The sequence below is a fragment of the Cyrtonyx montezumae genome, unplaced genomic scaffold (assembly GCF_038088225.1).
Source record: "Cyrtonyx montezumae isolate F1298 unplaced genomic scaffold, pur_monq_1.0 scaffold_10, whole genome shotgun sequence".
Lineage (NCBI taxonomy): Eukaryota > Metazoa > Chordata > Aves > Galliformes > Odontophoridae > Cyrtonyx > Cyrtonyx montezumae.
In genome coordinates, this window is record NW_027071826.1 from 54,804,620 (window position 1) to 54,817,538 (window position 12,919).

A 12,919-nucleotide genomic window follows, 5' to 3' on the forward strand; every position below is an offset into this window, starting at 1 on the left:
CATGGCATTATTGTTGTAAAGTTGCAGTGGGAAAGGTCCAGGTTTGAGAAAACACACCCATAATAGAAGTGAGGAATGAAGAGAAATAATAGCAGTAAATCAATTCAGTAGCCTTGTGTATGGTGTCAGCCACAAGCTGTTGGTATGCCAGAGAGCATTGGCATGCAACAGCAAATGCAACCAAAGCTCACAGGCCATGGAACTGGACAGGGACACTCCAGCAGAGAGTGGATGAACTTAGGCAATTTGAATTGCAAAGGCAAATCATGCAACTGTGTGCAAATGTGCCATGAGATTGTTCTGCTGTGACTCATTCTGCACAAGCAGAAGCTCCTTTGTGTTAAGGAATTTGTATTAAAAGACACAGAGGAATATACATGAAGAGATGCAAAAGGAAGTAATTTCATTTAAATTGGGGCAGTCATAAAAGAATTGTACTTTTTAAAATACACAGATCACTTATACTGTTGTTAAAATTGAATGACAGCATGTATTATTTGTTACCTTACATTTTTGGGTAATAAAATGATTCATGTTGTTGCACACAGTGATTCCAATAAGGACCCAAACATTTTTTTGCCAGCAGTACTAATGATGCAGCAGGATCCATGATTACTGATAGTCTATGACTGCTTGAGAAACAGAGTGTTAAAGCTATCCACTGTAATTACAAAATCCACCTCTTTTGGTATTATTCTGTAGCATCCGTTCCTCTAGCTGGAGTAGGTTTGGTCTAATAAACCTGTCTGGGCAGCATGGCAGGCACTACCAGTGCAGCTGTGTTTGAGCACGACAAGGTTGGGGCCATAGCTCATTGCCCCTGCATGCTCTGTTGGCATAGAGTCTTTGTTTCAGATGCATTAGTCATTCATTAGGAATGACTAATCCAATAATCCATTTAATGACCTGTGATACCTATGGAGGCAGCAGGACCTTTGTCTGCCTTAACATCAAATTAGCACTGAGTTGAGCGAAGCATGGTGTGTGAGCTTGGGGGGGGGGGTCATGAAATGAAAGGACTTTTCAACCCTTAGCCATTGTAGGTAAATACCAGAAGTAGGCTGCTAATTTAAGGCCCTTCATTATGGACTGCTATGTTGTTTTAATGAAAAGAACTTTCTTCCAATGGTGCAGAATTTTTGGAGGAAAATGCCTCAAAAATTCATGGCACTCCAAGCAGCAGAAGTGTTTGCATTTCCCAGATCTTTCCAGCACAGCTGGAGAGGATAAAGTACAGCACTAAGAGATACAGATTTAGAAGATTCAGTAAATAATGCTGTAATTACAGCAGAGAAATAGCGTACTGAAATGGACCCTCTCCACTAATCTTTAGAGGGTTCTTGATGCTGTGTACAGCGGTCACAGATCTGCTGGCCCAATGCAGACAGAAGGCCTCAGAACTCTACATAGGCAAGCTGTAAGAAAATCCAGTGCAGAGGTAGAGTGTACATTTTAAATTAGCAATTGAGAAGATGCTTGGCTTTTGTCATGCCCTCTGAACGTATGTAGGACATTTTAATGAAAGTGCTGAGAATCAGTTTCACAGCATACAAATGTTCATGCTGAATTAAATAAAGGGTGAAGTTTATCAAGAAAAATGTTCTGGGAGGACCCAATGGCTTGGCCAACATGTGTTACTTGTAACGTTCATCATAAGATTTAATATCCAGCTGGAAATGCATGAGACAGGAAATACATGCCACTAATAAGTGGTGGGGTATTATTTTCCCATTCCAATTGTTTCTTTGCTATTTTTTAAATCTCTGCCCCATTGCTTTTAATAGTTAAGTGAAGCACAGACAGTTTTCATTTTGAGACAAACTAATTTGCTTTTGACACAGAAAACTTGATTCTGAGCATTCATCAAGGCTTTGTCTTCCAGTGTCCATGTTTCCACAGGAAGAACAAGTTCTCCAAGAGGCTCCTTTCCTGTAGCGAGCTGTTTCTTTCTAATACTTCCAGAACTAGAAATGAAATATATTGTAAATATAAGTATTGAAATATATTGCTTTCATGTCTGTTTCAGTGGCAAGGAACAAGAGAAGGGCAAAGCAGATAGTAAAGCAGATTACTGTATTTTCTGACATTCTTTCTTGTAAAAAACCTACTATTCAGTGAATGCGTGTCTTTAATTGCCATTAAAAGTTTCATGCTTACATATCCATAGCTTAGTGTAATTAAAGTAATATGAGACTTTTTCATAATGGTTGGGGTCACGAAGAATAGCATTCTCATGGCATACTGAAATCTAAATCTTGCATTATAAGAATGATGATGTCAACAAATATGATAATGTGTATTTTTGGTGTGTATCGATGAACAATTCTGTAGTGGATTGATGACGGGGGAAGTGCTGAGCACTCTGAACTGAGCAAAGGCAGACTGAGTATCCTGGCAAAGAGCCTTTCAAGTTCAGTGACAATAAATCATAGCTTTTTCCCCCCCCTTATTTCTTGTCAATAAAGCATCATCAGTTCTCCTTTCCTTGTCAAATGTGCTTGGGTTGCTTACTGTTCCCCTGTGAGTCTGTAGAAAAAGTAGAAATTAGAAAAATTACTGTTATTGCAATTTAGGGTTAATGAGCTTTACAATTATATTAAAGGGAAACTTTCAGGATGTAGGGGATTAACATGTCCATATGTACTGCCCGAATGGCAGGGTGGGTAAAGAATTCCTGGATTCTGTACACAGCTCGATGTGTACTTAAGGCATTTTGATTTAGTTGGAGGGCTGCTTGTTAATTGAATGATTCACCTTGAATTTTCATAATTAATTAGTAGTCTTCCTTTGTTACAGAGTAATTCAACAGAACTTTGTTCTTTTTCTCTTGACTTCTTCAGGTATGAATACGAGCAAGAGTGAGACGGTGAAGGAGCACCCATTGAAACCCTCTAGAAGATCTATGCCATGCTTAGCGCAGAGCCAAACACATCCTCAGAGTCTGAGCAAGCATTCTTCGTTTCTGCAGCCAAATCGTGTGCAACCACAGCCTCAGCCTCTGAGTGCAGGGACATCCACAGCTACCGTTGACGTAGTGTCAGAACGAGGTAAGAGGCTGTTGTCTCTCAGCAGCTTGTTCCACACTGGGAATGGATGGGATCATTGTTTAGAGTCCTGTGGTTATCTTGAGCTGATCTGCTGGAAAGGAGCCAGCAGTGTGCAGCTGTGGCCAAGAGGGGACCTGGGGTACATTAATGAAGAACATGGCCAGCAGGTTGAGGGAAGTGATCCTTTCCCTGTGCTATGGCCTAGTGAGGCCACATCTGGAATGCTGTGTCCAATTCTGGGCTTCCCAGTTCAAGAAAGACAGCAAACTGCTGGAGAGAGTCTAGCTAAGAGCCAAAAATTAGCTCCATTATGAGCCTGGAGCTTCTCCTTACGAGGGCAGACTGAGACATGGGACTGTTCAGCATGGAAAAGAGAAGTCTGAGAGGAGGTCATATCAATGCTTATAAATATCTAATGGGTGGGAGTCAAATGGTGGGGCCAGGCACTTTTCATTGGTTCCTGGCAATAGAACACGGAGAAGTGGTCACAAACTGAAACATAAGAAGATCTGTATGAACGTGAGGAAAAACTTCTTGACTTTGACGGTGACAGAGCACTGGTGCAGGCTGCCCGTAGAAATTGTGGAGTCTCTTTCTCTGGAGGTATTCAGAACTTGCCTGGATGCTTTCTTGTGTAGCCTGCATAGGGAACCTGCCTTAGCATGGGGGTTGGGCTCGATGATCTCTGAAGGTTGCTTCTAACCCCTGCGATTCCACCATCTTAGATATAATTTTTAAGCAACTTAAATTACAAGGGCATTTGATGATCTTCACTTTGTTTAGACATCTACATCTTGTAAAAAGTCAGTGACAGACTTGTCTGTTGCAGCTAGATGAACCTTGCTGAATTCTTGAGCACGTTCCATATAATGCTTAAAATGAGTCTTAAATGCATTTTAGTTGTATTTTTCTGAATTACAAGCTTATATATGCTCACTGAAAACAAGGCAAGGAAGTTCTCACATATGCTAGGAAACAGCATGAGAGTTTCAGTAGTCTCTCCTTGGGGAGAGAGTTAAAAATAAATACTGGCCTTTCTATACTAGATGTCTTTAACTACGAACACGTAGGAGCGAACTGGTTCATTGACTGTCATACACCAAGGGAGAGTGCTATGAGGAAAAGGAAAGAAAAGACAGAAAATCCCTATGAATTTTACCTTGTGCCGAATGGAGGAATTGCTTTTATTTTGGGATTTCTGTTTAATAAACATGAATTAACAGATTGGAGCGGCTGGAGATCCCAGACAGTGTATGTATGCCTTGTTGCTAACTACAGCCAAACACTATTTCAGCTCTGCATGAAACTGCACAGAGTAAATTAACACAGCTGTTTCCTGCTGCTAGATTTTGATGAAATCCTTCCTCAATGTTGATAGGCAGTAAATGTTACTGTAGTGTTATTCTACCAAGTGGAACTTCTCCTAGGAAGAAAGTCGTCTTCTTGCCAATGGAAAATACTCATTAAAATTGCAGCAGAAAATTTTTGGTTTGAGTCACTGACAGTTTTAGAAAGTGTACATTTTACTTAAATTTGTGCGTATGCTGACATGGTTGTTGCATTTCTTCCAGCTAAAGTGATGGAGACTTTGGAAAACAACTTGCTCAAGCTATCTAGTACAGAATACAGTGATCCATTTTTAGGTAAGTTTATGTCTATGAACTGAAGTAATAACAATAGCTGGTGTTTCAGTTACACTTGTGGCATTTCAGTGTGGAAAGGCCATACTTATCCTGATCTGCCAGGTGGGTTGGTTTTGTGTTTGTTAGTTTATTTAAATAGGAGACAAACTGTGACTAAGGAAGTGGGTGCTGTCGTATGTATTTTAAGGGAGGCATTTCAGAAAGTTTCTTAGTACTTTATCACATTTTGAACTAACAATACCTAATGACATAAGAGAAGTATTTTTTCTGTACAGCTGGTGTAACCCTTTTCCATAACAGTTGTTCATAATACAATCACTTTGAAATGCTTTTCTGAACCTCTCTTGAAATTGTTTTATTATGTATTTTTTTCAGTATTGCTATGTGTGCTTTGCTTTTGCTTTATTTGCACACAAAGTATTCCAGTGTGATTTAAAAGAAAAAACAACAAAAAAAAAAACCCCACAGAACTGTAATTGGGGTGTATTTGCATGTGAATGTATGCTTTTCTGATACTTAATGCCAATGAATGTAGAAAACAAGTCTCAGAATAACCCCTCCCTTACACTGCACAATCAGTCTGTATATGCACACAAAAGGATTAATTTGCAGGTTCCGAAATTAAATTTGTAATTCCTCATTGACATATTACCCATTTGAAATACATAATGATTTTTCTGTACCTCGTGTGAAAGCTCTTTTTGCTCGCAGTCAGCATAGCACCAAACTAAAAATTGAGTGCTTTACGCTGGAGGAAAGAGATTTGGTTTCTGAAAGCTATTTCTCCTTTTCTCCTGTGTTTTTGTATTGATTTTACTTCCCTCCCAAAATAGAAAAAAAGCTCTTTAGGGTCTCCTAAAGAAGTGGCTATTGGAAATGTGAGGGAAATTGATACTTCCTCTGAAACAAAATAAAAATGTTTCAAAATCAGGAGACTACAAAAACTTGGCATAAAGATGGTATAGGAATACTATGCATCTCAGTAAGGTTTCAGCTGAAACACAGTCCCCCAGTGTCATTGCTTTCATTGATCAGGCAGGCGTATTTATTCATCACGTTCTTTTTTTCTCAATTAATTTAAGTAATTTATTTGAACAAATTTACTTAAAGTGATATTATTGCACATTTATGTACAGCAACAGTAATTTTTTTCTCTTGGTAAACGATGTACTATTTCTCATTCATGTCATTTAGTTTTCACCTGAAATGAAACATAGAGGAGTCAGAGATTGAGGAAAAGATGGTTTGAGTCTCATCTGTTCAAAATTGTATTAAAATTTCAGTGGATCTTCACCTCTTCTGACTACAGCTATAGTCTTTGATGGGACAGAAAAAAATATTTAAATGGTACCTTTTTCTAACTTGGTTCATTCATTTGCCTGTGTAAATTGAGATGCCACCAGTCAGGCACAGGAATGGGCTGCCTGGGGAGGTGGTGGAGTCACCATCCCTCGAGGTGTTCAAGAAACATTTAGATGTTGTACTGAGAGATGGTTTAGTGGAAATATCAATGGTTGGTGGACCATTGGACTGGATGATCTTGGAGGTGTTTTCCAACCTTGGTGGTTCTATGATTCTATGATAATATCAGCGTTATCAGTGAAGTTCACCCATTTAAATCAGGGACAATTAAAGGTACTTTTAAACAAAAACAAACAGGAAGAAATTAAAAATAAATAAATAAAAGGCCCTTTTGCACACCTTCAGAACACAGTTTTGCTTTTTTGGATCCAGTTTATGTGGATAAGAAATTGCGCCCAAGGTGAAAGCTTTGCTTTTACTTTCCTATGTCTGAGAAAAAAGGAGGAGTACTGCTGCTTGAACTTTGATTGTGAAGATTGTAGAAATGAGAATGACACAGCCCTGCTCTGATTTAGCTGGTGCTCTGGCATTTTGATGGAGTCTGCAGAATAAGCTGATTAATGGGTATCACCTTCTAAGGAAATCTTTTCAAACTACTCTCCTGAGAACATGAAAGAACACTGAATTAAGTGACTGTGGTGCATTTCTAATTAGGCTCTATCGTGGAATCAGACCAAATGGCATTATCTTCTTTCAGAATCATAACTGTCCATAATTTCTTCCTTCTTCTGAGAAGGGGATAAGTAGACATCAGATACAAGACTCAAATTCAGTGGAAACTTTCTCCTTTATTTCAGTGGACTGTATTGCATTTATTTAGTCATTAATGATGAATTTGCCAAGGAGGCAGGATATGTATTCCACCTTTGTTACAGCTAACAGACAAAAGCAATCAAGAACATTATGATTTTCCACTTTGTCCTCTGTAAGTTTTAAACAGTCAGTAGTGTTTTGAGTTTGATGAGTCAGTAAATTCAAGGAAAGAAGGCACTGAGCTTTTCTAATGTATAACATGAAATTCTGTGCTTACTGCAGCTATCCATAATAGTGTCTGTAGATGGAATTGGAGCAAATAAGTGGGGAATTAGTCAGGACAACTACATGCAGTAAGTCAGTCACATTAACAAAATCTTTCTTTCAAATTGTTTAGGCTTTATAAACATGGTAGAATTGCAACCCCAGCAAGGTTAACTGATGATTTCTTTAGTCCAGGAGTTGCAGCTCCAGTGCAGGGCTGTGTGCATGAATGTGTGGGAGGAATCATTAACTGGTACATTTTTAATAAAACATTTATCTTTCTTCAAAGACCATCATATGCAAAAAATAAGTGAGCTTTCTCTCTTAACGTTTACAGCTTTGGCTGTCAGTCTTCTGTTTTGAGGAATACACAGTGGTTACTTATACTAGAAACTTATCATTATGAATAGTTATGAAAAATCCTCTTTGGTAATGTCTTCAAGCTGGTGGTTATTACATATCTGTTTGGAGTTTTGAGCATGCTTTGTACATCAGCTGACTGAGTTTACGAGAAATTAGCAGTTGCAACTGCCACCACCCTTTCTTCCCTGTCTATCCCTTCTGAAGAGCTTGTAGCCATCAATCCCAGTATCCCAGTCATGGGAGAGGTCCCACCATGTTTCTGTAATAGCCACAAGGTCATAGTTAGCCTGCCTCACAATGGCTTCAAGCTCTTCTTGTTTATTGCCCATGCTGTGTGCATTGGTGTAGATGCACTTCAGCTGAGATATCTGCCTCACCCCTTTCTCCAGCACAGCCTCCTTAGGCTCTTTACTGGAGAGCCCTGTTTTATCCCCTTCCCCCGTCACAGCTAGTTTAAAGCGCTCTCAATGAGTCCAGCTAGCTCCTGTGCTAGGATTTGTTTCCCCCTTTGAGACAGGTACATTCCATCAACAGATAACAGGCCAGGAGCCGAGTAAACTGCCCCATGGTCAAAAAACCCAAAGGGTCTGTCTCTACACCAACCTCTCAGCCAATTATTCATCACCTGTGTTTTCCTAGCCCATTCTGTGTCCTTCACTGCCCCAGAAGGTATGGAAGCAAACACCACTTGTGCTCCCACCCCTTGAACTAATCGCTCTAAACCCCTGAAATCTCTTTTCATAGTTCGCAGACTTCTCTGAGATATTTCATTGCAGTCTGCCTGAACTACGAGTAATGGGTAGTAGTCGGTGGGGCGTATCAAATTTGGGAGTCTTCTAGCAATGTCCCTGATCCGGGCCCCAGGGAGACAGCACACTTCCCTACGGTTTGGGTCTGGTCTGCAAATGGCGCCCTCAGTTCCCTTTAGAAGGGAGCCACCCACTGCGATCACCTTCCTTATTTTCTTGGTAGTAGCAGTCTCAGTGTGCGGAGTTGACTGCCTTGCCATTGGTGACCTCCTGGGGGAATCTTCCTGCACTTCCCCCCTTATCACCTCTTCAACATCCAATGTTGCAAATCTATTGCTTAGGGGTATCTGGGGACACTGGGGAGGCAGAGGGGGATTGCCCATGGTACCGAGCAGGGTACTGAGCAGGGACTCTCTGCCAGCCCTCCCTATCCCTCAGATAACCCCTTCTGCCCTACGGGGACAGGTCAGGGAGTCCACCACCAACTGCGGGGGATCTCCCTGGTGCCTTTCTCTCTGGTGCTCGAGGGAGCTACTCCACCAGTCAGTCTCCCGCTCACAGTCCCTGATGGCCCTCAGTCTCTCAACCTCCTCTTTCAGTTCAGCCACCATGCTAAGCAGATCTTCCACCTGCTCGCACCTTGCACAGGAGAACTGCTTAGCACCCTCATCCAGCAGCAGCAGGCTCTGGCACTCCTTGCAACCAGAGACCTGTGTAGCCACGTTTCTAGGCAGACCTTCTGTCTGGGTCGCCACAGCCTTTTTAAGGCAAGCCCTCTGTCTAGTAGAGACCATGGCACAAAAAAGGAATAAAAATAAATGAAAATTGAAAGTAAATAAATAAATAGTTTATAATTATATATAGGTATGAATTGTAATAACTTAAAAATAAATAAATAATGATAATAATTAAAATATATATATAAAATAAACACAAACAAACAGTGGGTAGTGATATTTCGCTGCCCTCCTTGAGCCCTATTCAGCTGAGGGGTGTGGGCGAGGTCGCTGAAACCCTGGCAATGCCTACACCTTGTCAGCCTCTCGTGAGAACACCTTAAGGGTCTGGCCGCTCTCACTCGGTTCCCATGAGACAGGAACCTCCTGAAAACCCGCCCTGTACCTCAATCAGCCACTGCAGCTCCGACTGTGCCGATTTCAAAGCAGTTGATCACGAGGACTGAGTGAAGACAGGCTAGGGTAGCTTGTCTTGTTCAGCCTGGAGAAGAAAGAGTCTGTCCCCTCCTTTTTTGTAGCCCCCCTTTAAATATTGAAAGACTGCTCTCAAGTCTCCCTGGAGTCTTCTCTGGGAATTTAGTGCTCACAGAGAATGTATTTAGGAATGCAGTGCTCACTGAACTAAGTAAAAGAGTTCATCTTCTGAAAAAATAATAATGAGGTTCAAAATTTAAGTAGTGTAGGCATTCAATCTGACTGTGCAAATTCTGCATACCATTTTACCTCCTCCAGAGAACATAAAAACCTGATGAATGTCTTAGTGAAAATGATGTATATTCTGTGCAGTAGTTACATCTGTGCGAGAGTTCTTGAGAAATTATACGCTAAGAAAAGCCTGCACTTATCAGCTGTGCTCCTCTTTGGTACTTAAGTACAGATATACAAGTGAAAAAAAGTTCTGTAGCATGTGTACTCCGTAGTATTCCAGTTACTTAGTGGAGTAAAATAAGATGGCCTAATTCCATCCAACATCACCTATCCAGGTGTCTACTGATATCCTTCTACAGGTTACTTTGTTTCTGGGACTAAAATGAGGGGGAAAAGGGATTAAAATTAAGGCAAAACCAGATTAATTTCTAGACCAATCATATCATTCTTATTAAATCTAACAAAGTCTTATAAGAAACATCCTTTCAGAATTTGTGAAAATTTATTTAAGAACAATTCTTCTATTATTTTCCCTTTCAGTGGAAAAACCTCTGTGATCCTACATCACTAAACTAAGATATTAATTGATTGCATGTCACAGGGAGATTGAAGCAATTACTTTTTATGTTGTAATTGCCATAAAATTAAAAATGCACTCTTGCCCCTTCAGAAATATGTGAGAGTAAAAAAGATAGCCAAGTAATTAAGAAGGCACAAAGATGAAGATGGAAAGTGTGGGCCTAGAAATTAATCTCTTAGTGCTTCTGTGTTGTCAGGTGAAAGACATCCAGAATTTAAAGACTTTATCATTTTTTCCTATAAATGCTTTTGGGGCAAATCTTACTGCAACACATCAAGTGTAACAAAACTGTATGTCACAACAGTAGATGCATCAATAAAACTGAAGTTTCATGTCTCTGATGACAGCAAAACAGAACTACTGGTAGGTTTTCAGACAGCTTTGAAAGAGATCTATTACTTAATTGCTTAATGTTTTTTTTTTTCTTTGAGTAACTTTGCACTTAAGTCTGAATCCAAGCTGGCAATACAGATGGCCTTAATTACATGCTCCTTGCTGTAACAGGTCACTTGGATCTTACAAATTGGATATCCAACTTTAATTATTATTAAACAAAAATTTGTTATGTGTCTGCCACTCAAAAACTCTCAACTACCACGCGTTTAATTAATGTAATTGAATAAGTTCAGTGCATCAGCAAAGGTATGTTATTGTCTATAAAAATATCTCAAAAATGCTAGCATCTCAAAAAGAGATGAGAAGATGTAGTTAAGAGTGATGCCCTTGAAAACACTTTGAGGACATGGATGTGTCCATATGCCAATTTGCACGCCCGCTTCTAGTCTTCACACCACAATATGTATTTTGATTTTATGTTTGGGTTCTTTTGTTTGTTTTTTTCTTTTTTTTTCCATTTTTCTTTATGCCTTTTCAAGGTTTTGCAGGTTTTGCAGTTTCCAGTTCACCTTTTCACGTACCTCCAGGATGGCCATTTATTGTAACATTAATGTAGGAGAGCTGTTTTTAACCGCCAGTCTACCCCAAAAGATAGAAATCATATTATGTTCTGGGTTTTTTAATTTGATTCTGCAGTAAAGGAGAAATGGAAAAACATTTTATAAACAAGCATTGCAGTCTTTCTGCCAACTTTTCCAGATTGTACATTGACTAAAGGTTTTTGAGACACCTCTTTCAAATATATGAGTTGAACTGATATATTTCAGTACGTAATCATTGATCATGGGCCGTCATACAGCAGTATTTAGTGATAGCTGAGAATTTGATCAACCTTAAAATCAGTGAATTACAATCGTTTGAGTTGGAAGGAACCTTTAAAAATCATTCAGTCCAACTCCCCTGCAATGAACAGCTCAGTCAGGATCTCAGAGCCCCATCCAGCCTGACCTTGAACATCTCCAAAGACAAAGCATCCACTACATCTCTGGGCAACCTTTTCCAGTGCCTCACTACCCTCACTGTAAAAGACTTTTTCTTTATATCCAATCTAAATCTCCCCTCTTTTAGATTGAAACCATTTCCCCTTGTTCTATCATACAGACCCTGCTGAAGAGTCTCTCCCATTCTTTCCTGTAACTCCCCTGTAAACACTGAATGGCTGCTCTCAGTTCTGATTGGAGCCTTCTCTTCTCTAGGCTGAACAGCACAAGCTCTCACAGCCTGTCCTCAAAGGGGAGGTTTTCCATCACTTGAACCTTTTTTTGTGGCCATCCTCTCGATGTGCTCCCAACTGTTCTTTCTCTCTCCTGTGCTAAGAACTCCACATCTAGATGCGTTACTCCAGGCGAAGTCTCACCAGCACAGAGTAGTTAGGATCGCCCTGCTGGTCATGATGCTTTTGATGCAGCCCAGGATATATCTGGCTTTCTGTTTTGCAAGTCCACCTTGCTGGCTCATGTGCAGCTTGCAACCCCCAGATCCTTTGTAGCAGGGCTGTGCACTATCCTTTTGTCTCCCAGCTTATATTGGTAGTGGAAATGGCCATGACTTGGGTGCAAGACCTTGCACTTGGCTTTGTTGAACCTCATGAGGTTCTCCTGGCTCACTGCTTAAGCTTGTCTTGATCCCTCTGAATGGCATTCTGTCCCTTAGGTGTGTTAACTGTACCGCACAGCTTGGTGGTATCTGCAAGCTTGCTGTTGAAATTGATGAAGCTTTTAAAGAGCATCTGTCCCAGTACTGACCCCTGAGGGATACCACTCATCACTGACTTCCATTTTGACAATAAACCATTAACTACCACTCTCTGTGTAAGATCTTCCAACCAGTTCCTCATCTTGAACAGTGTAGCCATCAAGTCTGTATCTTGCCAATTTGGAGAGTAGGATGTTTGGTGGGACTGTGAAGGTTTTACTGAAGTCCAGACAGATTACATCAGTGGCTTTTCCCTTGTCCCTTGATGCAGTTATGCCATCACAGAAGGCCACAAGGTTGAGCAGGCAGGATTAGCCCTCAGTGAATCCACGCTGATTGTCTTATATCACCTTCCTCTCTTCCACATCAATTGTCATAACTTCCAGGAGTTTCTGATCCATGATATTTCCATGCACAGGGGTGAGGTAATTCTCTGGGTTGTTCTTTCTGTCCTTCTTAAAATTGAGTGTAATGTTGCCTTTTTTCCAGTCACCGAGACTTCTCCAGACCACCATGACTTTTCAAGTATCACTGAGAGTGGCTTGCTGACTACGTCATAAAATTCCCTTGGGGTTAAAAAAAACCCAACCAAACAAAAGAAAAACAACCTGTAGTTCTAGAGCAATATGAACTGGACTTGCTTTTTGTTTCTGATTACACCTTGTCTCTACTCTCCTCCTCC

The 12,919-nt window shown here is 40.4% G+C and overlaps 1 protein-coding gene across 1 annotated transcript in view; it reads left to right on the forward strand.

Moving 5' to 3' along the window:
- The window catches only part of ANO3 (anoctamin 3), a 166,687-nt gene that overhangs the window by 90,698 nt on the left and 63,070 nt on the right, over positions 1-12,919 (forward strand). Inside the window, exons 2-3 of the mRNA XM_065755419.1 lie at positions 2,841-3,047; positions 4,619-4,690. Coding sequence (XP_065611491.1) covers positions 2,841-3,047; positions 4,619-4,690 — 279 coding nt within the window. The remainder of the gene's footprint in view (positions 1-2,840; positions 3,048-4,618; positions 4,691-12,919) is intronic.